The sequence below is a fragment of the Phyllobates terribilis genome, unplaced genomic scaffold (genome assembly GCF_046119375.1).
Source record: "Phyllobates terribilis strain yellow unplaced genomic scaffold, ASM4611937v1 Scaffold_1__5_contigs__length_1240528914, whole genome shotgun sequence".
Taxonomy (NCBI): domain Eukaryota; kingdom Metazoa; phylum Chordata; class Amphibia; order Anura; family Dendrobatidae; genus Phyllobates; species Phyllobates terribilis.
Window position 1 is genome coordinate 746,496,082 of NW_027362761.1, and position 27,957 is coordinate 746,524,038.

General features: G+C 44.6%; 1 protein-coding gene across 3 annotated transcripts in view; it reads left to right on the plus strand.

The window, feature by feature from the left end:
• Positions 1-27,957, plus strand: part of LOC141149103 (beta-1,4-galactosyltransferase 1-like) — a 249,856-nt gene that overhangs the window by 213,526 nt on the left and 8,373 nt on the right. For all 3 annotated transcript variants that reach the window (XM_073636865.1, XM_073636866.1, XM_073636867.1), the window contains 2 exons: positions 13,496-13,618; positions 15,160-15,264. In XM_073636865.1, coding sequence (XP_073492966.1) covers positions 13,496-13,618; positions 15,160-15,264 — 228 coding nt within the window. The remainder of the gene's footprint in view (positions 1-13,495; positions 13,619-15,159; positions 15,265-27,957) is intronic.

Consider the following 27,957-nt stretch of genomic DNA (forward strand, 5'->3'; position numbering starts at 1 on the left):
CCTCTGCTTCTGAGGATAAGTTTATCCGAGTCACCAGCCTCAGAAATCGCAGGTTAACAGCAGCTCAGATTAGAGACCAGGTCAATGCCACACAGAGTTCTAGCAGCAGACACATCTCTTCAACAACTGTTAAGAGGAGACTTTGTGCAGCAGGCCTTCATGGTAAAATAGCTGCTAGGAAACCACTGCTAAGGACAGGCAACAAGCTGAAGAGACTTGTTTGGGCTAAAGAACACAAGGAATGGACATTAGACCAGTGGAAATCTGTGCTTTGGTCTGATGAGTCAAATTTGAGATCTTTGGTTACAACCACCATGTCTTTGTGCGACGCAGAAAAGGTGAATGGATGGACTCTACATGCCTGGTTCCCACCGTGAAGCATGGAGGAGGAGGTGTGATGTTGTCGGGGTGCTTTGCTGGTGACACTGATGGGGCATTTATTCAAAATTGAAGGCATACTGAACCAGCATGGCTACCACAGCATCTTGCAGCGGCATGCTATTCCATCCGGTTTGTATATAGTTGGACAATCATTTATTTTTCAACAGGACAATGACCCCAAACATACCTCCAGGCTGTGTAAGGGCTATTTGACCAAGAGGGAGAGTGATGGGGTTCTACGCCAGATGACCTGGCCTCCACAGTCACCAGACCTGAACCCAATCGAGATGGTTTGGGTGGGCTGAACCGCAGAGTGAAGGCAAAAGGGCCAACTAGTGTTAAGCATCTCTGGGAACTCCTTCAAGATTGTTGGAAGACCATTTCCGGTGACTACCTCTTGAAGCTCATCAAGAGAATGCCAAGAGTGTGCAAAGCAGTCATCAAAGCAAAAGGTGGCTACTTTGAAGAACCTAGAATATAAGACATATTTTCAGTTGTTTCACACTTTTTTTTTAGGTATATAATTCCACATGTGTTAATTCATAGTTTTGATGCCTTCAGTGTGAATGTACAATTTTCATAGTCATGAAAATACAGAAAAATCTTTAAATGAGAAGGTGTGTCCAAACTTTTGGTCTGTACTGTATATGGTAGTGTCCAGAAAATGTATTTGGGACTTTGAGAAGTTGAGGGTAAGCTTGATGGTTGAGTGCAACTTATTGAAGTTATTGTGGAAGGTGAGCAGATCATCTTTTGAGCGTGTCCAGATTATTTTTAAATCTGATACTTTTTATTAAAATACTTTTTTAACATTACACATAAACAACATTGAGGCATCACCCAACTGGCAATGCCCTTCCAAACCCACCCGTTACCTTTCCCCCCGCCCATTACACCCCCAAAAACCATATGGCAAAGACAAATTTTATAACAGCCCGCATATTATCATATAGCTTATCTAACTGTTAAAGCATTGATAATTTGATCCATGGATACAGAGCATAATATCTGATAGTCAGTGATTAGTTAAGTGGAACCCGAGAGACCACAACATTTCAAACTCGATTGATATTTAAAATGTACATAATATGGTAACCATGAAACATGCTCCATTTACCCCAAATTTTATCAAATTTACGTATAGCCTTCCACTTTTTGTACACTCCCTCTTCTAATCTTAATAAAAGATGCATTCTATCCAAGAATTCCTGGAACCTGAGAGGTGAGGGATCCAGCCAATGTGCAGCTATAAGCTTTCTGACCTGGTATAGAGTCCTCTTAACGGCTATTATTTCATCCTCTTCACATCCTATTATTTCTACATGGCCCAACACACACACTTATGATATAAGGGTAGATTACACTCAAACACATTATTAATGTACTGCACACACTCATTCCAGAATACAGCAACCCTCCTACACGTCCACATCATATGCATAAGATCTGCTCCATCCTCTCCACATTTTGGACACACACTGTCATTCCTTGCCCCAATGCGCTGTAGAAATTTGGGAATTCTATATACCCTATGCAATAAGTACAACTGTGAGAGTCTATGTGCCTGCGTGTCCAGCGCAAGTATGCTAGTGGTTTAATGGAGCAAGATGACAAAAACTTTTCCTCTAGTTTAGCCATAAATAGGTTAGCATATTGTGGGGACATTTTGCTTCCCATGGCACTGCCTATACACTGCAGGTTTAAATTATTACCAAAGGAGAAATAGTTGTGATGGAGCACAAACCTGATAAATTGCAAAGTTAGTTCTATGGCCAGATTGTTTTTTTGAAGGAAATATTTACATGCCGCAATCCCATCCTCATGAGGAATGTTGAAATAGAGAGACTCTACATCCATGGTGGCTAGTTTTGTGTCCTCCGGAAGTGGGCCCAGGGCTGGCAATCTGCAGAGAATATCCATGGTGTCCATGATATAGATGGGTGTGAGCCTCACCAAGGGTTTCAGAATGTTCTCCACCCAGTCTGAGATATTCTCAATTAATGTCCCAATACCAGAGATGATTGGCCTCCCAGAATTACCTTCCTTATGTATTTTAGGTAACATGTAGAAGGTACCTGTTTGGGGATTGTCTGGTATTAGTTCCAGTAGTGAGGAAGAAGTAGAATCAAACCCATTGATGATAAGTGTTAGTTCCTCTGTTTATTTTTTGGTGGGATCTTCCTGAAGTGGAGTGTAGTATTTTATATCCAAGAGTTGACTGTGTGCATCTTTGATGTAATATGACATGTTAATGACTACAGCTCCTCATTTGTCTGCTGGTTTGATAATGATATTGTTCTTGGCTTTTAAAGATAGCATGGCTTTTCTTTCCTCCATATTGATATTGTGTGGCACTTTGTGGTGTCTGTCCAAAATGTCAGATTTAACTTTCTTTACGGAAACAGTCTATGTAGTAATCCAGAGTTGCGCCCAGTTTGTGGGGTCCAGTTTGTCCTCTTTTTCTTTTTTGTCCTTTTTATCTTTCACATTGTCAAGTAACACCTACTTTGAAACGCTACTCTGCTGCCGTCTAGTCCAATTTGCCTTTTCCTTATCAGGAATTTGCAGATGTCTTCTCCAAGCAGAAGGCCGAGATGCTGCCACCACATTGGCCGTTTGTGCATACCTTTTTTTCCAGTCACTGAACCAATGAGAAACTGAGATTATCCCCTATCTTTGCCTGAAGTGATGTTCGCTAACATAAAGGAGAATTTGAGGAGTGTATTCTTCCAGTTTACGTCTCTGTATAGTGAAGACGCCTTTGTAAAGAAGTAAGACAGGTCTCAGAGAGCATGCAATGATTATCGGAGATTAATAAAATTACTTTGAAAGATCGCTAAACACTGTCCCTCAGCTCTGAATTTTTTCATCGGATTAAGGGTGCTTCTATAGTTACGAAATTAGACCTGCATTAGTAGTCTAATCCACATTAAAGAGGGTAAGGAATGGAGAACTGTGATGGTCACTAAGAATATCTTGTCATGCATTTTGGATTATAGGATGCACAGTTTTAAAGTGTTTTTGCATTTCATTAATGAAATCTTTTGTGATGTTGTAATGTCATTAGTGTTGAGCATTCCGATACTGAAATATCGGGTATCGGCCGATATTCGCGGTATCGGAATTCCGATACTTAATTCCGATACTTTTACAATATCGAATACCGGAATCGGAAGTTCCCATAATGCCTGCGCTCTGCAGTGTCTCTGAAGGATGACAAGCTGGATGGCAGCGCTCAGCTGAGATCCAGCCTGTCATCAGAATGCCATCCCAGCGTGGGAGAATTCTCCTGATCGTTTAAAAGCCGGCGGGCGGTAAAAAGCCGCCGGCTTTTAAACAATCGCACAGCCCCATACTGCTTCCCCGCAGCCTCCCACCCCGATCCTCCGCTCCCCTCGCCACCTCCCATCCCGATCGTAAGTTAGGACAGGGCGGGGAGCGCAGCACCAAGGAGCGGGGAGCGAAGGACCCAGGCGGGGAAGCCGGCAGTGAAAAGACTTCACCGCCGGCTTTCCCGTTCTGTGCTGCGCTTTCCCGCCAGTTATTTCAAATGAACAGCTGAGGTATCAAGTGATGCCGATCAGCTGTTCATTTGAAGTAGCCGCGGTGCCCTCAGAGGGTTCATGTGAGTTCATGCTTGACTGCATTGCATGAACTCACATGAACTTTCCCACCGCCGCACAGGTCAGCCTCACCTCCCAGACGATCAGACCCATCATGATTGGTGTGTGCGGGGTGTCTGTGCGTGTGTCTGCGAGTGTGTGCGGGGTGTCTGTGCGATGTCTGCGGGTGTGTGCGGTGTCTGTGCGATGTGTGCGGGTGTGTGCGTGCAGGCAGACATAGGCCGATGTGACACTACTACTCCCATTGGCCTATGTCTGTCCCCCGTCCACTCGTGCCAGCAGGATCAGCTCAATGGGAGCAGTAGTTCCCATCAGCCTGATCCTGCTATTTAAATTGCCCTACTGTGTCCCCAATAAATTTTAAATACATGTCATTGGTGGCCAGTGGTTACCTACAATAAATTAGTTTATACATTACCTGTCCCCGCTGATCGCCACCTAAAATAAAGTAAAAAATAAAAAACTACACCTATACTCACCTAGACACCTAATTCCCTGAAGCCATCGATCTCCTGTAATAAAATATAAAATAATAAACCACAACCTTATCCTTACCCCTCCGTAGTAGTCCACGAGTGTCCCACGATGATCTCCAGATTAGAGCAGCCACATAGAATGTGACCGCTCTGAACCGCTGCCGCCGCTAGAATGATGGGGCTGTAAAGCAGCCCCGTCATTGCATAAGCGGGTTCGCCGGAGTTCAGGCAGCGCTGCTCCGGTTAGCTCCTTTACGGCCCTGCTGTATCGTGAGAAATTCCCACGGTACAGCAGTGCCGTAAAGGAGGTCTCCGGAGCTGCGCTGCCTGAATGCACTCCGGTGACCTCAGTCAGTGGCTCCCGCTGCCGGGAGCGGACGTGTTCCCGGCAGCGTGAGCTTACAGCAGCCATGCACAGCTGTCAACATCTCCAGATGTGACAGCTGTGCATGGGAGATCAGCGCAGGAACGTGGACAGGTAACTATTTTTTTTAAGTAAACTAAGAATTAAATAAAATTGTGTGTTTTATTTCAAATAAATTATTTTTTTCTGGGTGTAGTGTGTTTTTTCTTTTTAACACTTTGTAGGTTAGTAATGGGAGTGTCTTATAGACGCCCATCATTACTAACCTGGGCTTCATGGCAGCTGGCGCTGACTTGAACCCCAACCATATTACCCCCTGCCACCGCACCAGGGCAGTGTGGAAGAGCGAGGCTAAGTGCCAGAATTGGCGCATCCTATGGATGCGCCATTTCTGGGGCGGCTGACGGCTGGTGTTTCTAGCCTGGGAGGGGGCCAATATTCATGGCACCCTTCCTGGGCTATTAATATCAGCCCCCAGCTGTCTGCCTAGCCTTTGCTAGCTATTAAATAGGGGGTACCCCACGTCATTTTTTTTGGGGGGTCCCCCATTTTAATAGCTAGTAAAGGCTAGGTATTCAGCTGGGGGCTGATATTAGTAGTCTGGGAAGCTCCGTGGGTATTACCCACTTCCCAGGCTTCAAACATCTGCCCCAGCCGTCTGCTTTACCTCCGCTAGAGACTAAAATTACGGGGAATCCCACGCCAATTTTTTTTTAAATAAATCCTTTATTTTAACACTAAATGACATTTGAGGAGTTAATAAAGATGCAGTCCCTAAATTATTATTTATTTTTTAATTAATTTTTCCCAAAAATTTTGACATGGGCTTTGCCATATTTTTGTATGCCAGCCAGGTACAGCATCCAGCTTCTATGAATGCGCCATTTTCCGGGGTGGCTGCGGACTGCAATTTGCACCGGGGTGGGGCAGAAGGCTTGGGCCTCCCTGTGCTGCAGATTCCATCCCCCAGCTGCCTAGTTGTACCTGGCTGGACACACAAATAGGGAGAAGCCCCACGTATTTTTTTTTTTAAATTATTTCATGAAATTCATGAAATAATAAAGAAAAAAAGGGCTTCCCTATATTGTTGTGTCCGGCCAGGTACAAATAAGCAGCTGGTGGTTGGGCGCAGCCCATTCCTGCCTGCTGTACCTGGCTGGACACAAATATAGTGCGAAGCCCCACGTCAATTTTTTTTTAATTATTTCAGGAAATTCATGAAATAATTGAAAAAAAATTGACGTGGGGCTTCGCACTATATTTGTGTCCAGCCAGGTACAGCAGGCAGGAACGGGCTGCCCCCAACCACCAGCTGCCTATTTGTACCTGGTTGGACACAACAATATAGGGAAGCCCTTTTTTTCTTAATTATTTCATGAATTTCATGAAATAATTAAAAAAAAAAATACGTGGGGCTTCGCCCTATTTTTGTGTCCAGCCAGGTACAACTAGGCAGCCGGGGGCTGGAATCTGCAGCGCAGGGAGGCCCAAGCTTTCTGGGCCCCACCCGCTGAAAAATGGCAGTCCGCAGCCGCCCCGGAAAATGGCGCGTTCATAGAAGCGCCATCTTCTGGCACTGTACCCAACTCATCCAGGGCCCTGGTGCGGTGGCTCACTGGGTAATAAAGGTAATAAAGGGGTTAACGCCAGCTTGGCATTATCAGCTGGCCCTAAGCCCGAAATTCATGGGGTCACGCCAATATTAGACATGACCACCATGAATTTCTAGTAAAGTATTTAAAAAAAACACAACACCCAGAAAAAAGTCCTTTAATTGAAATAAAGACACAATTCTTTATTGTTCTAAATTAAACCATACTTACCGTCACGCCCATTCCAGCTGAAGCCAACAATCTCCTTCAATAAAAGAAAAATAATAAAGCAACCTCATCCTTACCTTTCCATGGTTCCCAGGACAGCTTCAGCTCTGCTACATCGAGATGACAGGCTGGACCGCTGCAGAAAGCTGCAATCCATCCTGTCATCCCGCAGACACTGAGAAGCGCAGGCATGCTTGCGCTCCTCAGTGTCTCTCTGTGACGGCATCCCGATGAGCCGAGTTCATGTCCAATGAATTCGGCTCACCTCATGCACGTCACTGACAGCGTGGGAGAATTCTCCTGCACTCAGCGCTTCAGCGTGAGAATTCTCCCACGGTGTCAGTGACGTGAATGAGGTGAGATCATGTCCAATGAACTCAGCTCACCTCATGCACGTCACTGACAGCATGGGAAAATTCTCACGCTGAAGCGCTGAGTGCAGGAGAATTTTCCCACGCTGTCAGTGATGTGCATGAGGTGAGCCGAGTTCATTGGACATGAGCTCACCTCATGCACGTCACTGACACCGTGGGAGAATTCTCACGCTGAAGCGCTGAGTGCAGGAGAATTCTCCCACGCTGTCAGTGACGTGCATGAGGTGAGCTGAGTTCATTGGACATGAACTCGGCTCATCTGGATGCCGTCACAGAGAGACACTGAGGAGCGCAAGCATTCCTGCGCTTCTCAGTGTCTGCGGGATGACATGCTGGATGGCAGCGTTCTGCTGCGGTCCAGCCTGTCATCTCAATGTAGCAGAGCTGGAGCCATCCTGGGAACCATCGAAAGGTAAGGATGATGTTGCTTTATTATTTTTCTTTTATTGCAGGAGATCGTTGGCTTCAGCTGGAATGGGCGTGACGGTAAGTATGGTTTAATTTAGAACAATAAAGAATTGTGTGTTTATTTCAATTAAAGGACTTTATTCTGGGTGTTTGTGTTTTTTTTTTTTAACTTTGACTATGGGGTTAGTAATGGGGGTGTCTTATAGACGCCTCTCCATTACTAACCTGGGCTTGATGTCAGCTGGCATTATAAGCTGACATCAACCCCAACCCTATTACCCCACTGCCACCGCTACAGGGCAGTGGGAAGAGCGAGGCTAAGTGCCAGAATTGGCGCATCCTGTGGATGCGCCATTTCTGGGGCGGCTGTCGGCTGGTGTTTCTAGCCTGGGAGGGGGCCAATATTCATGGCACCCTTCCTGGGCTATTAATATCAGCCCCCAGCTGTCTGCCTAGCCTTTGCTAGCTATAAAATTAAGGGGAACCCCACGCCAATTTTTTTTTAAATAAATCCTTTATTTTAACACTAAATGACAAGTACAGTAATCAACACTGTCACTGTACTTCATATATATGTGACTGACATGTTTCTATCTATCTAATCTATGTGTGATGCTCTATTCCTTCTATTCTAAATTGTCGGGTACAGATGCCGAATTGCCGGCCGGCTTTTTTAAAGAGACGGTGCATGAAAACACTATTATATTTTTAAATAAATCCTTTACACTAAATGACAAGTACAGTAAGCAACACTGTCACTGTACTTCATATATATGTGACTGACATGTTTCTATGTATCTAATCTATGTGTGAAGCTCTATTCTGTCTGTTATAAATTGTCGGGTACCGCAGCTGAATTGCCGGCCGGCTTTTTTAAAGAGACGATGCATGAAAACACAATTATTTTTTTAAATAAATCCTTTACACTAAATGACAAGTACAGTAATCAACACTGTCACTGTACTTCTTATATATGTGACTGACATGTTTCTATGTATCTAATCTATGTGTGATTCTCTATTCTTTCTGTTGTAAATTGTCGGGTACCTATGTATGCCGCTGATGAATTGCCGGCTTTTCGCGTAATACATTCTACATTATTCTTAGTTGTTTTACTTCATGTAGAATTAACCTACAAGGAAAGAAAGGGTTTATTTTCATTCCGATATTTGTGTCCCATTGACTTGCATTGGTTTCCGGTATCGGAATCGGCGATATCCGATACTTTTTGGGTATCGGTCCGATACGATATTTCCTGATATCGGAAGGTATCGCTCAACACTAAATGTCATATGCTAATATGTCTAAGTCTCCAAAGGTTTATCTTCAATATGTAACACCACATTAGGACGTACAATTACCTCCAGTAGCTGGAAGAGATTAAATTATTTTTTCTATTTAATACATATTGCACATACATAAGATAGGAGATACAGTTGAAACCAGAAGTTTACACACACTATATAAAAAGACAAATATGCATGTTTTTATCAATATCTGACATGAAATCAGAATAAACCTTTCCTGTTTTAGGTCAGTTAGGATTATCATAATTTTTAATATATGCCAAATGCCAGAATAATGAGAGAAGAGAAGGTTTTAAGACATTTTTATTACTTACTGCAAACTAAGTCAAAAGTTTGCATACACTAAGATTACTATGCCTTTAAAGAATTCTGAATTGCCCATATGATGATGTCATGTGTTTGCAAGCTTCCGATTTTTTGGCAACATCTGAGTTAATTAGACACACCTGTAGATGTATTTTAATTCACACCTAAAACACACTGCTTCTTTGTGTAGCATCATGGGAAAGTCTAAAGAAATCAGCCAAGAAAATTGTGGACTTGCACAAGTCTGGCTCATCCTTGGATACAAGTTCAAGATACCTGAAGGTGCCTCGTTCATCTGTACAAACAATTATATGCAAGTGCAAGCAAGATGGGAATGTCCAGCCATCATACCGCTCGGGAAGGAAACAGGTTCTGTGTTCCAGAGTTGAATGTGCTTTGGTCCGACATGTACATATCAACCCCAGGACAAAAAGCAAAAGACCTTGTGAAGATGATGGCGGAAGCTGGTAAGATTGTGTCAATATCCACAGTGAAACAAGTACTATATCAACATGGACTGAAAGGCCACTCTGGCAGGAAGAAGCCAAAAGAAACATAAAAAAGGCAGATTAATGTTTGCAAATGCACACAGGAACAAAGACCTTAATTTTTGGAGACATGTCCTGTGGTCTGATGAAACTAAAATTTTACTTTTTGGGCATAATGACCATCTTTACGTTTGGAGGAAAAAGGGAGAAGCTTGGAAGCCTAAAAACACCATCCCAACTATCAAACACGGGGGTGGCAGTATCATGTTGTGTGGTTATTTTGCTGCAGGAGGGACTGGTGCTCTTCACAAAATAGATGGCATCATGAGAAAAGAAGATTATGTGGCAATACTAAAGCAACATCTCAAGACATCAACCAGGAAGTTAAAGCTTGGGCGGAAATGAGTCTTGCGCCTGACCTGAAGCATACTGCCAAAACTGTAACAAAGTGTCTTAAGGATAACAAAGTCAATGTTTTGGCATGGCCATCACAAAGCCCTGATCTCAATCCTATTGAAAATTTATGGGCACAGCTGAAATGCAGGTGCGAGCAAGGCGACCTACAAACCTGGATCAGTTACACTAGTTTTGGCAGGAGGAATGGGCCCAAATTCCGACCAACTATTGTGAGAAGCTTAAGGAAGGATATCCCAAATGTTTGACCCAAGTCATTCAGTTTAAAGGCAATGGTACCGACTACTAATGAAATGTATGTAAACTTTTGACTTTGCAGTAAGTAATAGAAATGCCTTAAAACTTTCGCTCTCTCTCATTATTCTGGCATTTGGAAAATATAAAAAATTATGGCAATCTTAATTGACCTAAAACGGGAAAGGTTTATTCTAATTTCATGTCAGATATTGAGAATAACATGCATACACACATTGCCAAAATTGTTGGTACCCCTCGTTTAATGAAAGAAAAACCCACAATGGTCACAGAAATAACTTGAATCTGACAATAGTAATAATAAATTAAAAATCTATGAAAATGAACAAATGAAAGTCAGACATTGCTTTTCAACCCTGCTTCCACAGAATTTTAAAAAAAATTAAACTCATGAAATAGGCCTGGACAGAAATAATGGTACCCCTGAAAATAATGTGACAAAAGGGACATGTTTAATCAAGTTGTGTCCACTAATTAGCATCACAGGTGTCTACAATCTTGTAATCAGTCAGTGGTATATCAGTCAGTATACAGGGCTACAGATACTCACTGTGCTATTTGGTGACATTGGTGTGTACCACACTCAACATGGACCAGAGGAAGCATAGGAAAGAGTTGTCTCAGGAGATTAGAAAAAAAAATTGTAGGCAAGCATGTTAAAGGTAAAGGTTATAAGACCATCTCCAAGCAGCTTGATGTTCCTGTGACTACAGTTGCACATATTATTCAGAAATTTAAGATCCATCTCCCTGGATGTGGCTGCAGGAGGGAAATTGATGACAAATCAAAGAGACGGATAATACGAATGAGAACAAAAGAGCCCAGGATAACTTCTAAAGAGATTAAAGGTGAACTTCAAGCTCAAGGAACATCAGTGTCAGATCACACCATCCGTTGTTGTTTGATCCAAAGTGGACTTAATGGGAGACAACCAAGGAGAACACCATTGTTGAAAAAAAATCATAAAAATGCCAGACTGGAATTTGCCAAACTACATGTTGACAAGCCACAAAGCTTCTGGGAGAATGTCCTATGGACAGATGGGACAAAAATGGAAGTTTTTGGCAAGGCACATCAGCTCTCTGTTCACAGATGGAAAAATGAAGCATATCAAGAAAAGAACACTGTCCCTACTGTGAAACATGGAGGAGGCTCTGTTATGTTCTGGGGCTGCTTTGCTGCATCTGGCACAGGGTGTCTTGAATCTGTGCAGGGTACAATGAAATCTCAAGACTATCAAGTGATTCTAGAGAGAAATGTGTTGCCAAGTGTCAGAAAAGCTTGGTCTCAGTCGCAGGTCATGGGTCTTGCAACAGGATAATGACTCAAAAGACACAGCTAAACACACCCAAGAATGACTAAGAGGAAAACATTGGGCTATTCTGAAGTGGCCTTCTATGAGCCCTGACCTACATCCTATTGAGCATCTTTGGAAAGAGCTGAAACATGCTGTCTCACAAAGACAACCTTCAAACACGAGACAATTGGAGCAGTTTGCTCATGAGGAGTGGGCCAAAATACCTTTCGAGAGGTGCAGATGACTCGCCCCCCTGGGCCGTGGGGCACCCGGAACCGGGCTTCAGTGCGATGATGGGGGTAGTAGTGGCAACCCGATCCCGTGGCTCAGGGTGGTCAGACCAAATGCTGTGGCAGTCTATTTGTAGAGTTATGGAATGTCCGACTACGCCACCCGTGGATTGCGGTCAGGGATGACCACCGCTGCAAGGCAGACCGCTGAGGCTGATGTTGGTGTGCAGCACAGGGATAGGATAACTCCCCACGGGAAGAGTGTAGCCTCAGGGCAATGTAGGTGGATGCTGGGAGTGATGGTGCAGGCACAGCAGAAATCACACAGAGTCCAATGATGCATTCCAGGGTTTTTACTCACAGTTGTTATCCATGTCACTTCTGTCAGCAATGACTGCCCAAGCCGTGCTGCGTCCACCAGGTGAGGGCTCAGTCAACCCCCAGGCAATTCAGGAGTATAGCACAGGACTCCCTTCTGTCCTTTCTCTGGCCTCTCGTGCCCCACCAGTGACCAAACTTCTGTCCAGCTACCGCGGATCTTTGCGGGCAAACGTTGGCCCCCGTTTCCCTCTATCCTATATGGTGCCTTCCTAGCAGGTTTGGCGGGGGGTCGCACCAATAGATGATCACGACCTCCGGTTCTTGGCTGAGGGATAATTTACCTCCACCAACTTGGGAATCCGGTACCCTTCTATAGCCTGACCCTTCACCCGATATAACGCGGGTTGCAACGGTTGCTGTCCGTTCTGCTCTCTCTTAGGGTCCCTTCTGCCTTCTTGTTTCTGGAGCCTTTCTACTCCTCTGTCTCTCCTCTTTCCTTCCTTCTCCTCTTCTCCTCTCTCGCCCCGGCCTTCTCTCCAGGCCTGCCTCGCGGAGCTGAGCTCAGGCTGAGCCACAGCTCCCTGTCAGCTCTCTCTGGCTGAACTCCTTCTCTCTCTGAACTCAACTCTGACTAAAGATGGCTCCCACCTTTTATCTGCTTCTCTGTGTCTGAACTCAGGTGACCTGCACCCAATGAGCTCCTTCCTGTGCTCCAGAAACCGTCCCCTTCTGCTCCTACATCACTGGGTTCTCTCCCCCCTCCCCACTCCAGCCAGGGACATGGTCAGTTGTGCCTGCAATTATATGGGAGCACCGTCGAGCTGTCCCCCGGAAATGGGGTGAGTATGTGTATGCAGCTACTGAGCCCTGGTACATACTCTATCCTTACCCGGGAGTGGAATATCACACCTCTGGTTGAGGTGCAATACCCCTGTAGCAACCGAACCCTCGGGGCGCTACACAGAGGTCTCATTGACAGTTACAGGAATCGTTTGATTGCAGTGATTGCCACAAAAGGTTGTTCAACAAAATATTAAGTTAAGAGTACCATCATTTCTGTCCAGGCCTATTTCATGAGTTTAATTTTCTTCTAAATTCTGTGGAAGCAGGGTTGAAAAGCAATGTCTGACTTTCATTTGTTCATTTTCATAGATTTTTAATTTATTATTACCTTTGTCAGATTCAAGTTATTTCTGTGACCACTGTGGGTTTTTCTTTCATTAAACGAGGGATACCAACAATTTTGACCATGTATGTATGTGTCTTTTTATATAGTGTATGTAAACTTCTGGTTTCAACTGTAAGTGCATGATTCCTCAAAAAATACAAAAAAATAAATGAAATAATACATTAAAAATGCAACAGTAATTTTTTTTATAAATCAACAATCTTAACAGAATTACTGTATTTAACTTTATGCATTTTTTTCAGATTACCTTATAACACTATATTTGGTGGTATAGTGGCTTTCACCAAAGAGCAGTTCCTAAAAGTAAATGGATTTTCAAATCGTTTCTGGGGATGGGGAGGAGAAGATGATGAACTGTATAATAGGTATGTTCTTCAGAATCAACCTAGTAATAAAATAAATTCCTAAACCTGTCCATAGAGATGAGTGGATCAATCCATGGTTGATTGAGTTTGAGTCAAATTTTCTTAATTTTTTGATTTCACATGAATATAAACACTTCGCAGTTCAAAAGAAAAAAACCTTGCCAGCACCATTTCCCACACTATTGAAGCAAAGAGCAGGCTAACGTTTTTTTGCGCGGCTGAGTGGGCTACCCCATAATGCCTTTCAGCTATGACATCTAGCGGATAACCAAACCTTGTACAGTGGAGGTCAGTATCTGGGCCATCACAGATCAGCGGTTCCCAGTGGAGCATAGTTTGTATGGCAGAGTTATTTTCCATGTCAAGAGTTACTGGTAAAGTCTTGCTTTCCTATAGAATGTAAGCTCTTATGGTCAGCATGGTCCTCTCTTTCTTTGTCCTGTAAATTGTAGGCTCTTATGGTCAGCACCTTTCAGCTTTTATGATCAGTGGGGTCCCCTCTCTCCTATAGAGTTTAAGCTTGTATGATTAGCGAATTCCTTACCGTGTTGTGCAGTGTGTACAATATGTATCTATACCATATTTTGCAGACTATAACATGCACCCAAATGGTGCATGTTATGGTACATAAGATGCACCCAAATCTTGGTGAGGAAAATAGGAAAAACATTTTTTTAAAAAAAAACAGTGATGCTTCTTATAGTCCGCTTTTACAGTAGCTTACTGGGGTGTGTGGCTGTGATGGAAAGGGGTCCCAGACGGCAGGGGTGCTGCTGAAGGAAAATGGCAGCGGTGGCAGGAGTGGGGCAATGCTGCAGGTCCCGGGCTGGGAGGAAGGGATGTACGGCAGTGCGAGGCTGCGGTAGGTTCAGCGCTTTCAGAAAATGTCTACAAAGTCCCCGCACTTCCCAACGTTTTCACTTGTTGTGGACTTTGGAAAAATGGTTGCCGGAGGTGGCGCATGCGCTGATTGAGGGAGACAAGATTTTGGGAGCCAGATCTCAACCTGTGCATTTGTCGCCTCCGGCGGTTATTTTCCCAAAGTCCACCGCAGTGAAAACAATGGTAGGTGCAGGGACTCCCCCCGACATTTTCTGAAAGCCCAGATCTGGGCCAGCCGCAGCCTTGCACCGCTGAATAATTTCTTCTCGCAGCCCTGCGCCAGCAGCATCACCCAACTCCTGCTGCCACCTTTGCCAACTTCCTGCAGCAGCGACCATGCCTTCTGGGACCCCGCTCCACATCATCCATCCACCATCCTCTGGTAAGCTACATTCGGATTACAAGACACACACCCAAATTTGGAGGGAAGAAAGTGCTTTTTATAATCCGAAATATAAGAATATATATATATATATATGTATATATATATATATATAATCTTATTTTTCGGATTATATATGTGTATGTATATATATATATATATATATATATATATATATATATATATATATATATATATATATATATATATATATATATATATATATATATATATACATATATAAAATGAACTGTAACAGTATTTTTTTTCCCCTTAGGGTTATAGCAGCAGGAATGAAGATCGATCGTCCAGAACCAACCATTGCCAGATCTAAAGCAATTTTCCACCGCAGAGATCCTGGCAATGAAAAAACAGGCAAAAGGTATAACATATAAAGTAGCAAAGAAATCTAATTAACATACATATATAATTATGACAGGAATACAATATAGCAGCATAAAGGCAATATTTATGATAATACAAATAGCAAGTACTGTGAAAAAAGTTTTTGCCCCTTCCCAATTTCTTTGTTTTTTTTGTATATTTGTCACACTTGAAGGTTTAAGATAATCAAACTACTTTAATATTAGTCAAAGATAACTCAACTAAATACAAATAGCAGCTAAGGTAGCAATTACTTTTTAATAATTTAAAAGCTGCATTATCAAACAGTTAACTAAATTCTATGCGCAATTAGTTTCAATTTCACTAGACATTCCCAGCCATAATACCTGCCAGATCTATTGATTCTAAATCATATAAATATAACCTGTCTGGCAATGTCAAGCAGGCTAGAATGTTTCAAAAAGCAGCATCTTAAATATCCAGATTGAAATACATATGGCAATGTCATTGAATACTTTCAGCCTGGTTACAAAATCATTGCTTAGGGTAGGGAACTCTTGCAACTGCAGGTAGAGCCATTATCCAAAAAAGGTGAAAATTTGGAACAGTTTTGAACCTTCCCAGTAGTGGTCGACCTACCAGTTTCCCCAAGAGCTCATCACTGATCCAGGAGATGCAATTGACTTATCCGAAGACTTAAATGTGAAAAATTAGGAAAAGTAGAAAAAAGGGAGAATACATTTTCATAGAACTGTACATATAATGTCAATAATCAACACCAGAGAAGGTCATAATAGTATCATTCCAAAGTTTTTTCTCTAGTACATTTAGAATTCTTCATTTATCTGCATTGCTGAGATCATCACTGTTGCAAAGCAACTTAGGAAGCCTGAAGGATCTCAAAATCTATTAAAGTGAAAGTGTACTTGTAGCAAATGTTTGACATGTTATAGAGACGTCAAATGTTTCAATTGGTGGGGACCCAGAGGCTGAGACCTTGATGATCATTAAAATGGAAAAGCATTAGTGCTCGGTCAAGTGCTGCTCTCCTCTGAGACTAAAGAAAGTCTCAATAGAAAGTCTGAGATGTGCTGAGCTTGCCTATGTATTAGGCTAACCAGATGAGGAGGATCTTCTAAGTCTCAAGTGCAGGTGAGCACATGACCCCCGGAGTTGATGCAGCAACTAGGAAGTCACTTGGGAAGCGAGGACATGGCACACTCTGCAATCTCAGGAGGAGCAGGACAGACGAAGCGCAACACAGCAGGAATGAAAGTAAGTTAAAGCACTGTATGCACAGAAAGTGAAGCACAACAAACTTAGAGGTCTAGAGCCTCAATTGCAAGACACTGGTGTGTATCGTAATGAGCCTTAAATAGGCCTAGGGAGATGATTTCATTGATCCTCCCTGGACAACTTGCAAAATCTGATGTGGAGCACAACAGAGGGCAGCAGATGCAGGGGAATTAAGCGGAGCCTGGGATACCTAGGACAAGTATGTAACAGCACCTGCCCCCTCTTAGGGTCCCGACCAATTATGAAGCAGTTATGGAAACAAGATGATCCCCACTTTGCGATCTGGTCAGATGACCAGTCAATGACCAGAGCGTGTACCCATAGCCCCGGAAGTCCCAAAAGCACAGTTGCATCAGAAAGTTTCAAAACTAAAAAAAGACATTTCCTTAACATGTAGTGCACCAATCTGAGGAGTCACCCTCTGTGTCCAGAATTGGATACGACTACCTGGAGTTGCGGAGCCATTAAAGGTTAACTTCTGGGGTGTTTGCAAAGAAACTAAAGAAATTTTCAGCCCTTTGAGAATAGAGAAGTCCATAAAATTCTCTGCTGTTCCGGAATCAAAAAACACTTGTATCATGAACATGGAGGAATAGAAGAAAACAAACATATGCAGAAATAATTTATCTTTAGTGGAGGATAGTGTTAATATCAGAACAATACCTCCTTCTTCGTATAGGGTCTGAAGTTCTCCCTGTTTGGTCTTCGGTTTGGAACAATTCGTGCGATAATGGACCCATTCACCACAATATAAACAGAGTCCCCCAGAAAGGTTACAGGATCTTTCAGATGGAGATATACTGTTCCAACTGATTTCCATGGGTCCAGGTTCAGTTATTCTGGGAGGAGATTTTGAAGACATTCTGGGATTTGTCACATGGGTGGTCAAGTGATTTTTCCTTACACAGTTCTTTAAAATGCAAGTCCACTTGGGTGGCAAGAGAAATCAAGTCATCAAGGGTGAAGGCAAATCTCTGTCAGTGAGTTCATCTTTGATCCCACTGTATAAGCCAGCACAGAAGACAGTCAGGAGAGTGTCATTGTTCCAGGCCAACTCAGCAGACAGGGTGCAGAACTGGATGGTATAATTCCCCACAGATTTAGTCCTTTGTCTGAGCTGCAGTATGGAATCAGTGATACAGTGGATACAACCCAATTCGTCAAACGCTTTGCAGAATGCAGACAGTAGAGATAGTAAAGAATGCTTCATAAGGTCATCCTGCTCCCACAATGGTGCAGCCCACTCCTAAAGTGTCCCCAAACAACAAAGAAAAAATGTAGGCCACTTTGGACTAGTCAAAAAAAATTGATGGTCATAATTTAAAGTGTACAGTGCATTTGTCACGGTTTTACTGTGACAGAGAGGGGCCAGAAGACTGCTGTGTCTGAATCCACATACTCCTGTACTGATTAGAAGCACTTCATCATCATATTAAACACTGCAGGTTTCTGCTAGCAGTGCAGGGGTTAAAGCTGTTCAGTTGAGTCTCTGAAGCTTTCCCGCTTTGATGATCTTAGCTGTTCAGTGTTGGCCACTCCCCTCTGCTGTTTATAATCATCTCTGGCAATCAGGATTGCCAGTGTTCGTTATATACCACCTGGTGTGGAGTTAGAGGTATTTGTTGACACGACGTTTGGAGTGTTGATCTAAACACTGTTGCTTGATGATTTAGTCTGTGTGCATATCCTCATCCTCTCCTATTTTCCATGCAGGTGTTTCACTCTGTTTGTGAGTTGTTTGTGAGTACATCTTCACTTGTTAGTCTGTTAGTCTTTGTGTGTTCTTAGATACAACTACTCCCCATTTCCTTGGGTGGGGGAGGGGACAGGGAAGGGCTGATTCAGGATCTCAGCAAGGTATGTGGCCCCAGCTTCTTCATCATTAGAAGTAATCCGAGAAGCAGGGATAGCTATGGTGCCCCTAGCTTTATGGATAGGGAAGGAGCCCCCAACACCCAGGATATCAAACTATAGTCATGTGACAGCATCGGTGCACAAAGCTTCGGGAGGCCTTAATGTCTCCATCAAAACAGGAGTGATAAAATGTGGAGAAGTTTCCCAAGCAGACAGTCCCAGGAGAAAATTAGGCTGTTGCAAGTGTTGAGAAACTGGTGACGAAACTGCAGGTGTCCGAGACAGTGCATTCACACGGGCTGAGAGATCCTGGACAAGCTCCCATTGACTAATAGTAAGTTGTATTACCAGTCCAGGCAGATTGTACATATCTTATGCCAACAGTGTTGTGGCTGCTGCACCTTTTGGAATCCATTGTCTTGGGAATCTATTAATCAGGTGAGTTGTATCCTCTAAACCTCACTTCCACAGCACACAGACCCCACGTGTTGATGCAGTAAGCCGGAAGGTGCATGGGAAGCGGTGACTTGGCACACTCAGTAATCTCAAGCGCAGCAAGACAGATGAAGAGGAACCCAGCAGGGATGGAAGCAAGTTAAAGCATTGTATGCACAGAAAGTGGAACAAACCAAACAAACACCAAATTAAATCTAGAGTTCATTAGGTGTCTGTCTTAAAGGGCCTTAAAAAGGCCTAAAGAGATAATGCCATTGATCCATGCCGGGCAACTTGTAAAAGCTGACTTGGAGCACAACAGAGGTCAGCACACCAAAGGAAGGAGCCCAGATACCTAGGACAGATGTGGAACACTGTGGAGTTGTAGAAAATAGCTAAAACTGCAAATAAATCAAATTCTGCACTTTTAAATTCTATTGACAAAGAATGTATGTAGAAGAATATAAAAAAGATTGTTGGATGTATTTATTATATATTATAATTGCAAGAAGAGTGGAGAACAATCAGATGCTCATATTGCTTGCTAGCTTCATCTGTACAGAAGTCACTGGGGGAAATTTACTAAGACCGGCATAAAGTACACTGGTCTTAATACAAAGCATAATGATATAAGAAGCGCCGGATTGATTAAGAGATGCACGCCTCTTATTAAATTAATTGCATCATATGCTGTGTGTGTACCAGAAATAAAAATCTACACCAGCCATCAACTAGACTAGATTTCCACTATATTTTATGCCACTTTCTGACATAAATTAGAGTACATTTGTTGATAATAATGTCATGGAATGGCACCGCCACCTCAAGTGAGTATAAGCCGCTATCTATATACACCGCGTGCAGAATTATTAGGCAAATGAGTATTTTGCTCACATGATACTTTTTATACATGTTGTCCTACTCCAAGCTGCATAGACTTGAGAGCTAACTACCAATCAAGTAAATCTGGTGATGTGCATCTCTGTAATGAGGAGGGGTGTTGTCTAATGACATCAACACCCTATATAAGGTGTGCTTAATTATTAGGCAACTTCCTTTCCTTTGGCAAAATGGGTCAGAAGAGAGATTTGACAGGCTCTGAAAAGTCAAAAATTGTGAGATGTCTTGCAGAGGGATGCAGCAGTCTTGAAGTTTCCAAACTTTTGAAGCGTGATCACCGAACGATCAAGCGTTTCATGGCAAATAGCCAACAGGGTCGCAAGAAGCGTGTTGGCCAAAAAAGGCACAAAATAACTGCCCATGAATTGAGGAAAATCAAGCATGAAGCTGCCAAGATGCCATTCGCCACCAGTTTTGCCATATATCAGAGCTGGAACGTTACTGGAGTATCAAAAAGCACAAGGTGTGCGATACTCAGGGACATGGCCAAGGCTGAAAAACGACCACCTTTGAACAAGAAACATAAGATAAAACGGGGCCAAGATAAAATCGGCCAAGAAATATCTTAAGACTGATTTTTCAAAGGTTTTATGGACTGATGGAATGAGGGTGACTCTTGATGGGCCAGATGGATGGGCCAGAGGCTGGACCAATAAAGGGCAGAGAGCTCCACTCCGACTCAGACGCCAGCAAGGTGGAGGTGGGGTACTGGTATGGGCTGGTATCATCAAAGATGAACTTGTGGGACCTTTTCGGGTTGAGGATGGAGTGAAGCTCAACTCCCAGACCGACTGCCAGTTTCTGGAAGACAACTTCTTCAAGCAGTGGTACAGGAAGAAGTCGGTATCGTTCAAGAAAAACATGATTTTCATGCAGGACAATGCTCCATCACATGCATCCAACTACTCCACAGCGTGGCTGGCCAGTAAAGGTCTAAAAGAAGAAAAAATAATGACATGGCACCCTTGTTCACCTGATCTGAACCCCATAGAGAACCTGTGGTTCATTATAAAATGTGAGATCTACAGGGAGGGAAAACAGTACACCTCTCGGAACAGTGTCTGGGAGGCTGTGGTGGCTGCTGCACGCAATGTTGATTGAAAACAGATCAAGCAACTGACAGAATCTATGGATGGAAGGCTGTTGAGTGTCATCATAAAGAAAGGTGGCTATATTCATCACTAATTTTTTTTTAATTTGTTTTTGCATGTCAGAAATGTTTACTTCTAAATTTTGTGCACTGATATTGGTTTACCTGGTGAAAATAAACAAGTGAGATGGGATTATATTTGTTTTTTATTAAGTTGCCTAATAATTCTGCACAGTAATAGTTCCCTGCACAAACAGATATCCTCCTAAAATAGCCAAATCTAAAAAAAAACCACTCCAACTTCCAAAAATATTAAGCTTGGATATTTATGAGTCTTTTGGGTTGATTGAGAACATAGTTGTTGATCAATAATAAAAATAATCCTCTAACATACAACTTGCCTAATAATTCTGCACACAGTGTATATAATCGTCTATTTCTGTCTGTTTGTCTGTAACGGAAATCTCGCTTCGCTGTTTGGTCGCGGGCAGCTGACGTGACCAATCAGCGACAGGCGCAGTCTGGCAGCAAATTGGCGCGGAATTTGAACCACGCTTCACTGATTGGTCGCACCCGGCCGGCCGCGACCAATCAGCGATATTGGCGCGGCTACTTTGAATTAACCTCCCAATGTATCCCCCTGGGGCCCCTAATGAATTTCGTAAATACCTCATGTTGCCAATACTGCCTGTGTGCGGCACTATCGCTGACCGCGCACAGGAGCACTTGACCCCCGGCTGCAGCCGACTCTTGCTTCCGCTTACATCACGTCTATTTGCGGCTGCAGCCAGGGGTCTCCTGTTCCGCATTCCACGATGAGTGACGGGTTGTGGGCGGGGTTATCCCCCATCGCGTCACACCCGGCATCCACTGCGTGCTCTCTCAATGAATGGGCGCGCAGTGCATGCCGGGTGTGACGCGATGGGGGATAACCCCACCCAAAACCTGTCACTCACCGTGGAACGCAGAACATGAGACCCCTGGCTGCAGCCACAAATAGTCGTGACGTAAGCAGAAGCAAGAGCTGGCTGCAGCCGGGGGTCACGTGCTGCCTGTGCGCGGTCAGCGATAGCGCTGCACACAGGCAGTATTGGCAACAGGAGGTATTTACGAAATTTATTAGGGGCCCCGGGGGGATACATTGGGGGGTTAATATAAAGTAGTGGACAACCCCTTTAAACCTTGCTTCGCTGATTGGTCGCGCCCGACCGGCCGGGACCAATCAGAGATATTGGCGCAGAATTTAACCCCCAGTCACAGCGCGACGTAGTTCACTCACGTTTACTGAACAAGTTCTGTCAGTCACAGTGTGATGTAGTTCAGTCACGTTTAATGTATATATTTTACCCGGAAAATCCTGTGTATTCATTGCATTATTCTTAAATCTTCATAAATAAACTACATACATACAGTGGTGGCCAAAAGTATTGGCACCCCTGCAATTCTGTCAGATAATACTCAGTTTCTTCCTGAAAATGATTGCAATCACAAATTCTTTGGTATTATTATCTTCATTTAATTTGCTTGCAAGGAAAAAACACAAAAGAGAATGAAGCGAAAATCAAATCATTGATCATTTCACACAAAACTCCAAAAATGGGCCAGACAAAAGCATTGGCACCCTCAGCCTAATACTTGGTTGCACAACCTTTAGCCAAAATAACTGCGAACAACCACTTCCGGTAACCATCAATGAGTTTCTTACAATGCTCTGCTGGAATTGTAGACCATTCTTCTTTGGCAAACTGCTCCAGGTCCCTGATATTTGAAGGGTGCCTTCTCCAAACTGCCATTTTGAGATCTCTCCACAGGTGTTCTATGGGATTCAGGTCTGGACTCATTGCTGGCCATCTTAGAAGTCTCCAGTGCTTTCTCTCAAACCATTTTATAGTGCTTTTGGAAGTGTGTTTTGGGTCACTGTGCTGCTGGAAGACCCATGACCTCTGAGGGAGACCCAGCTTTCTCACACTGGGCCCTACATTACGCTGCAAAATTTGTTGGTAGTCTTCAGACTTCATAATGCCATGCACACGGTCAAGCAGTCCAGTGCCAGAGGCAGCAAAGCATCCCCAAAATATCAGGGAACCTCCGCCATGTTTGACTGTAGGGACCGTGTTCTTTTCTTTGAATGCCTCTTTTTTTTCCTGTAATATGTTGATGCTTTTTCCCAAAAAGCTCTATTTTTGTCTCATCTGACCAGAGAACATTCTTCCAAAACGTTTTAGGCTTTCTCAGGTAAGTTTTGGCAAACTCCAGCCTGGCTTTTTTATGTCTCGGGGTAAGAAGTGGGGTCTTCCTGGGTATCCTACCATACAGTCCCTTTTCATTCAGACGCCGACGAATAGTACGGGTTGACACTGTTGTACCCTCGGACTGCAGGGCAGCTTGAACTTGTTTGGATGTTAGTCGAGGTTCTTTATCCACCATTCGCACAATCTTGCGTTGAAATCTCTCGTCAATTTTTCTTTTCCGTCCACATCTAGGGAGGTTAGCCACAGTGCCATGGGCTTTAAACTTCTTGATGACACTGCGCATGGAAGACACAGGAACATTCAGGTCTTTGGAGATGGACTTGCAGCCTTGAGATTGCTCATGCTTCCTCACAATTTGGTTTCTCAAGTCCTCAGACAGTTCTTTGGTCTTCTTTCTTTTCTCCATGCTCAATGTGGTACACACAAGGACACAGGACAGAGGTTGAGTCAACTTTAATCCAATAACTTTAATCACACTGGCTGCAAGTGTGATTTAGTTATTGCCAACACCTGTTAGGTGCCACAGGTAAGTTACAGGTGCTGTTAATTACACAAATTAGAGAAGCATCACATGATTTTTCAAACAGTGCCAATACTTTTGTCCACCCCCTTTTTTAGGTTTGGTGTGGAATTATATCCAATTTGGCTTTAGGACAATTCTTTTTGTGTTTTTTCATTGAAGACAAATTAAATGAAGATAATAATTCCAAAGAATTTGTGATTGCAATCATTTTCAGGAAGAAACGGAGTATTATCTGACAGAATTGCAGGGGTGCCAATACTTTTGGCCACCACTGTATTATAGAATACCCGATGCATTAGAATCGGGCCACCATCTAGTTATTTTATATGGGGCAGTATAGTGATTGAGAAGGGGTTGTCAGAGTAGTGGACAACCCCTTTAACTATTGCTCAGCAGATCATTCAAGGGTTGTTTTAACATCTTCTATATTACTGTAATTGCATGACCACATGTCAGATGCCGTGGAACAAAGAAATCACAGTAGGAAAATCTCCAGCAGCTAAATGATATCATTATGTTATCATGGATCAGAATATCTATGCAATGTTTTCAGAATAAATGCCTTTGAGAAAATCAGTGTTTTTTTTTCTAATATGTACAAGGGACTTTTGTTGAAATATACACATGTATATTTGTAAAGTATAATTTAGACGTCCTTTTTTTTCTTAGATATGAAAAAAGGGCCAATTTCAATCCGTATCTTGGATGAGATTTTCATCCATGTTTGGTCTGTATGTCAGTTTCTATTATATGTCAATTTTTATTGTATTAAAAAAATGATGGAGGTTTCCAGGCTTCCCTTAGCAAACAGTCAGTGAAAAATTAACTTCTGTTTACAGACCCATAGACCTGCATTGGCAAGTGATTCCTGACTCAGATCAAACGTGGACATGCCTCCTTTTTTATTTTTTTTTTGATAATACCTGGTATAAAAAAACACGGACATGTGAGCAGTCCTATATAATATATTAGCTTTATGTTTAATCCATAAAAAATGCCAATAGAAAACGGACATCTGGATGAGGCCTTAATATTATTAGTTGGAAGATCTAATTCATACTGGTGATATAGCTGCAAGAAAGCTGCACACATGGGGTACATGATGTAATCATGCCAGATGTTAAAGTTGTGGTCCGAAGTCCAAAGTAATTTTCTTTTTAAATCCCTATCTATTTAGTGCTATAATCTAAACCAATTTTTAATATACTTGCTTTAAAAATTACTATCTAACTGCAATTCTTAATTTTTTTTCAATTCCTTTTTGATGACGATTCGTCTGAGAGCCCCCAGTGCATTCTGTGATACTTAAACGAAGCGTCATCAGTCCAGAGCGCAGAGGATGCGAACACTGTTACAGCCTCGCCCCCTCCCTGAAACAAAGCTTCATCAGAGCAGAGCGCAGAGGCTGCGATCACTGTCACAACCTCGCCCCCTCCCTGAAACACAGCGTCATCAGTGCAGAGCGCAGAGGCTGCGATCACTGTCACAACCTCGCCCACTCCCTAAAACAAAGCGTCATCAGTGCAGGGCTAGAGCCTGCAATCACTGTCACAGCCTTACCCCCTCCCTGAAACAAAGCGTCATCAGAGCAGACCGCAGAGATTGCGATCACTGTCACAATCTCGCCCCCTTCCAGAAACAAAGCATCATCAGAGCATAGCGCAGAGGCTGCGATCACTGTTACAGCCTCGCCCCCTTTCTGAAACAAAGCGTCATCAGAGCAGAGCGCAGAGGCTGCGATCACTGGCACAACCTCGCCCCCTCCCTGAAACAAAGCGTCATCAGTGCAGAGCGCAGAGGCTGCGATCACTGTCACAACCTCGCCCCCTCCCTGAAACAAAGCATCATCAGAGCAGAGCGCAGAGGGTGCGATCACTGTCACAGCCTCGCCCCCTCCCTGAAACGAAGCGTCATCAGAGCCTAGCGCAGAGGGTGCGATCACTGTCAGTCTCGCCCCCTCCCTGAAACAAAGTGTTATCAGTGCAGAGCGCAGGGGCTGCGATCACTGTCACAGCCTTGCCCCCTCCCTGAAACAAAGCGTTATGAGAGCAGAGCGCACAGGCTGTGAGCACTGTCACAACCTCGCCCCCTCCCTGAAACACAGCATCATCAGAGCAGAGCACAGAGGCTGCAATCACTGTCACAGCCTCGCTCCCTCCCTGAAGCAAAGCGTCATCAGAGCAGAGCGCAGAGGCTGCGATCACTGTCACAACCTTGCCCCCTCCCTGAAGCACAGCGTCATCAGAGCAGAGCACAGAGGCTGCGAGCACTGTCGCAGCCTCGCCCCCTCCCTGAAACAAAGCGACATCAGAGCAGAGCGCAGAGGCTGCGATCACTGTCACAACCTCGCTCCCTCCCTGAAACAAAGCATCATCAGTGCAGAGCGCAGAGGCTGCGATCACTGTCACAACCTCGCCCCCTCCCCGAAACAAAGCGTCATCAGTGCAGAGCGCAGAGGCTGCGATCACTGTCACAGCCTCGCCCCCTCCCTGAAACAAAGCGTCATCAGAGCAGAGCGCAGAGGCTGCGATCACTGTCACAACCTCGCCCCCTCCCTGAAACGAAGCGTCATCAGAGCCTAGCGCAGAGGGTGCGATCACTGTCAGTCTCGCCCCCTCCCTGAAACAAAGTGTTATCAGTGCAGAGCGCAGGGGCTGCGATCACTGTCACAGCCTCGCCCCCTCCCTGAAACAAAGCGTTATGAGAGCAGAGCACACAGGCTGTGAGCACTGTCACAACCTCGCCCCCTCCCTGAAACACAGCATCATCAGAGCAGAGCACAGAGGCTGCAATCACTGTCACAGCCTCGCTCCCTCCCTGAAGCAAAGCGTCATCAGAGCAGAGCGCAGAGGCTGCGATCACTGTCACAACCTTGCCCCCTCCCTGAAGCACAGCGTCATCAGAGCAGAGCACAGAGGCTGCGAGCACTGTCGCATCCTCGCCCCCTCCCTGAAACAAAGCGACATCAGAGCAGAGCGCAGAGGCTGCGATCACTGTCACAACCTCGCTCCCTCCCTGAAACAAAGCATCATCAGTGCAGAGCGCAGAGGCTGCGATCACTGTCACAACCTCGCCCCCTCCCCGAAACAAAGCGTCATCAGTGCAGAGCGCAGAGGCTGCGATCACTGTCACAGCCTCGCCCCCTCCCTGAAACAAAGCGTCATCAGAGCAGAGCGCAGAGGCTGCGATCACTGTCACAACCTCGCCCCCTCCCTGAAACGAAGCGTCATCAGAGCCTAGCGCAGAGGGTGCGATCACTGTCAGTCTCGCCCCCTCCCTGAAACAAAGTGTTATCAGTGCAGAGCGCAGGGGCTGCGATCACTGTCACAACCTCGCTCCCTCCCTGAAACAAAGCATCATCAGTGCAGAGCGCAGAGGCTGCGATCACTGTCACAACCTCGCCCCCTCCCCGAAACAAAGCGTCATCAGTGCAGAGCGCAGAGGCTGCGATCACTGTCACAGCCTCGCCCCCTCCCTGAAACAAAGCGTCATCAGAGCAGAGCGCAGAGGCTGCGATCACTGTCACAACCTCACCCCCTCCCTGAAACGAAGCGTCATCAGAGCCTAGCGCAGAGGGTGCGATCACTGTCAGTCTCGCCCCCTCCCTGAAACAAAGTGTTATCAGTGCAGAGCGCAGGGGCTGCGATCACTGTCACAGCCTCGCCCCCTCCCTGAAACAAAGCGTTATGAGAGCAGAGCACACAGGCTGTGAGCACTGTCACAACCTCGCCCCCTCCCTGAAACACAGCATCATCAGAGCAGAGCACAGAGGCTGCAATCACTGTCACAGCCTCGCTCCCTCCCTGAAGCAAAGCGTCATCAGAGCAGAGCGCAGAGGCTGCGATCACTGTCACAACCTTGCCCCCTCCCTGAAGCACAGCGTCATCAGAGCAGAGCACAGAGGCTGCGAGCACTGTCGCATCCTCGCCCCCTCCCTGAAACAAAGCGACATAAGAGCAGAGCGCAGAGGCTGCGATCACTGTCACAACCTCGCTCCCTCCCTGAAACAAAGCATCATCAGTGCAGAGCGCAGAGGCTGCGATCACTGTCACAACCTCGCCCCCTCCCCGAAACAAAGCGTCATCAGTGCAGAGCGCAGAGGCTGCGATCACTGTCACAGCATCGCCCCCTCCCTGAAACAAAGCGTCATCAGAGCAGAGCGCAGAGGCTGCGATCACTGTCACAACCTCGCCCCCTCCCTGAAACAAAGCGTCATCAGAGCAGAGCGCAGAGGCTGCGATCACTGTCACAACCTCATACCCTCCCTCAAACAAAGCGTCATCAGAGCAGAGCGCAGAGGCTGCGATCACTGTCACAACCTCGCTCCCTCCCTGAAACAAAGTATCATCAGTGCGGAGCGCAGGGGCTGCGATCACTGTC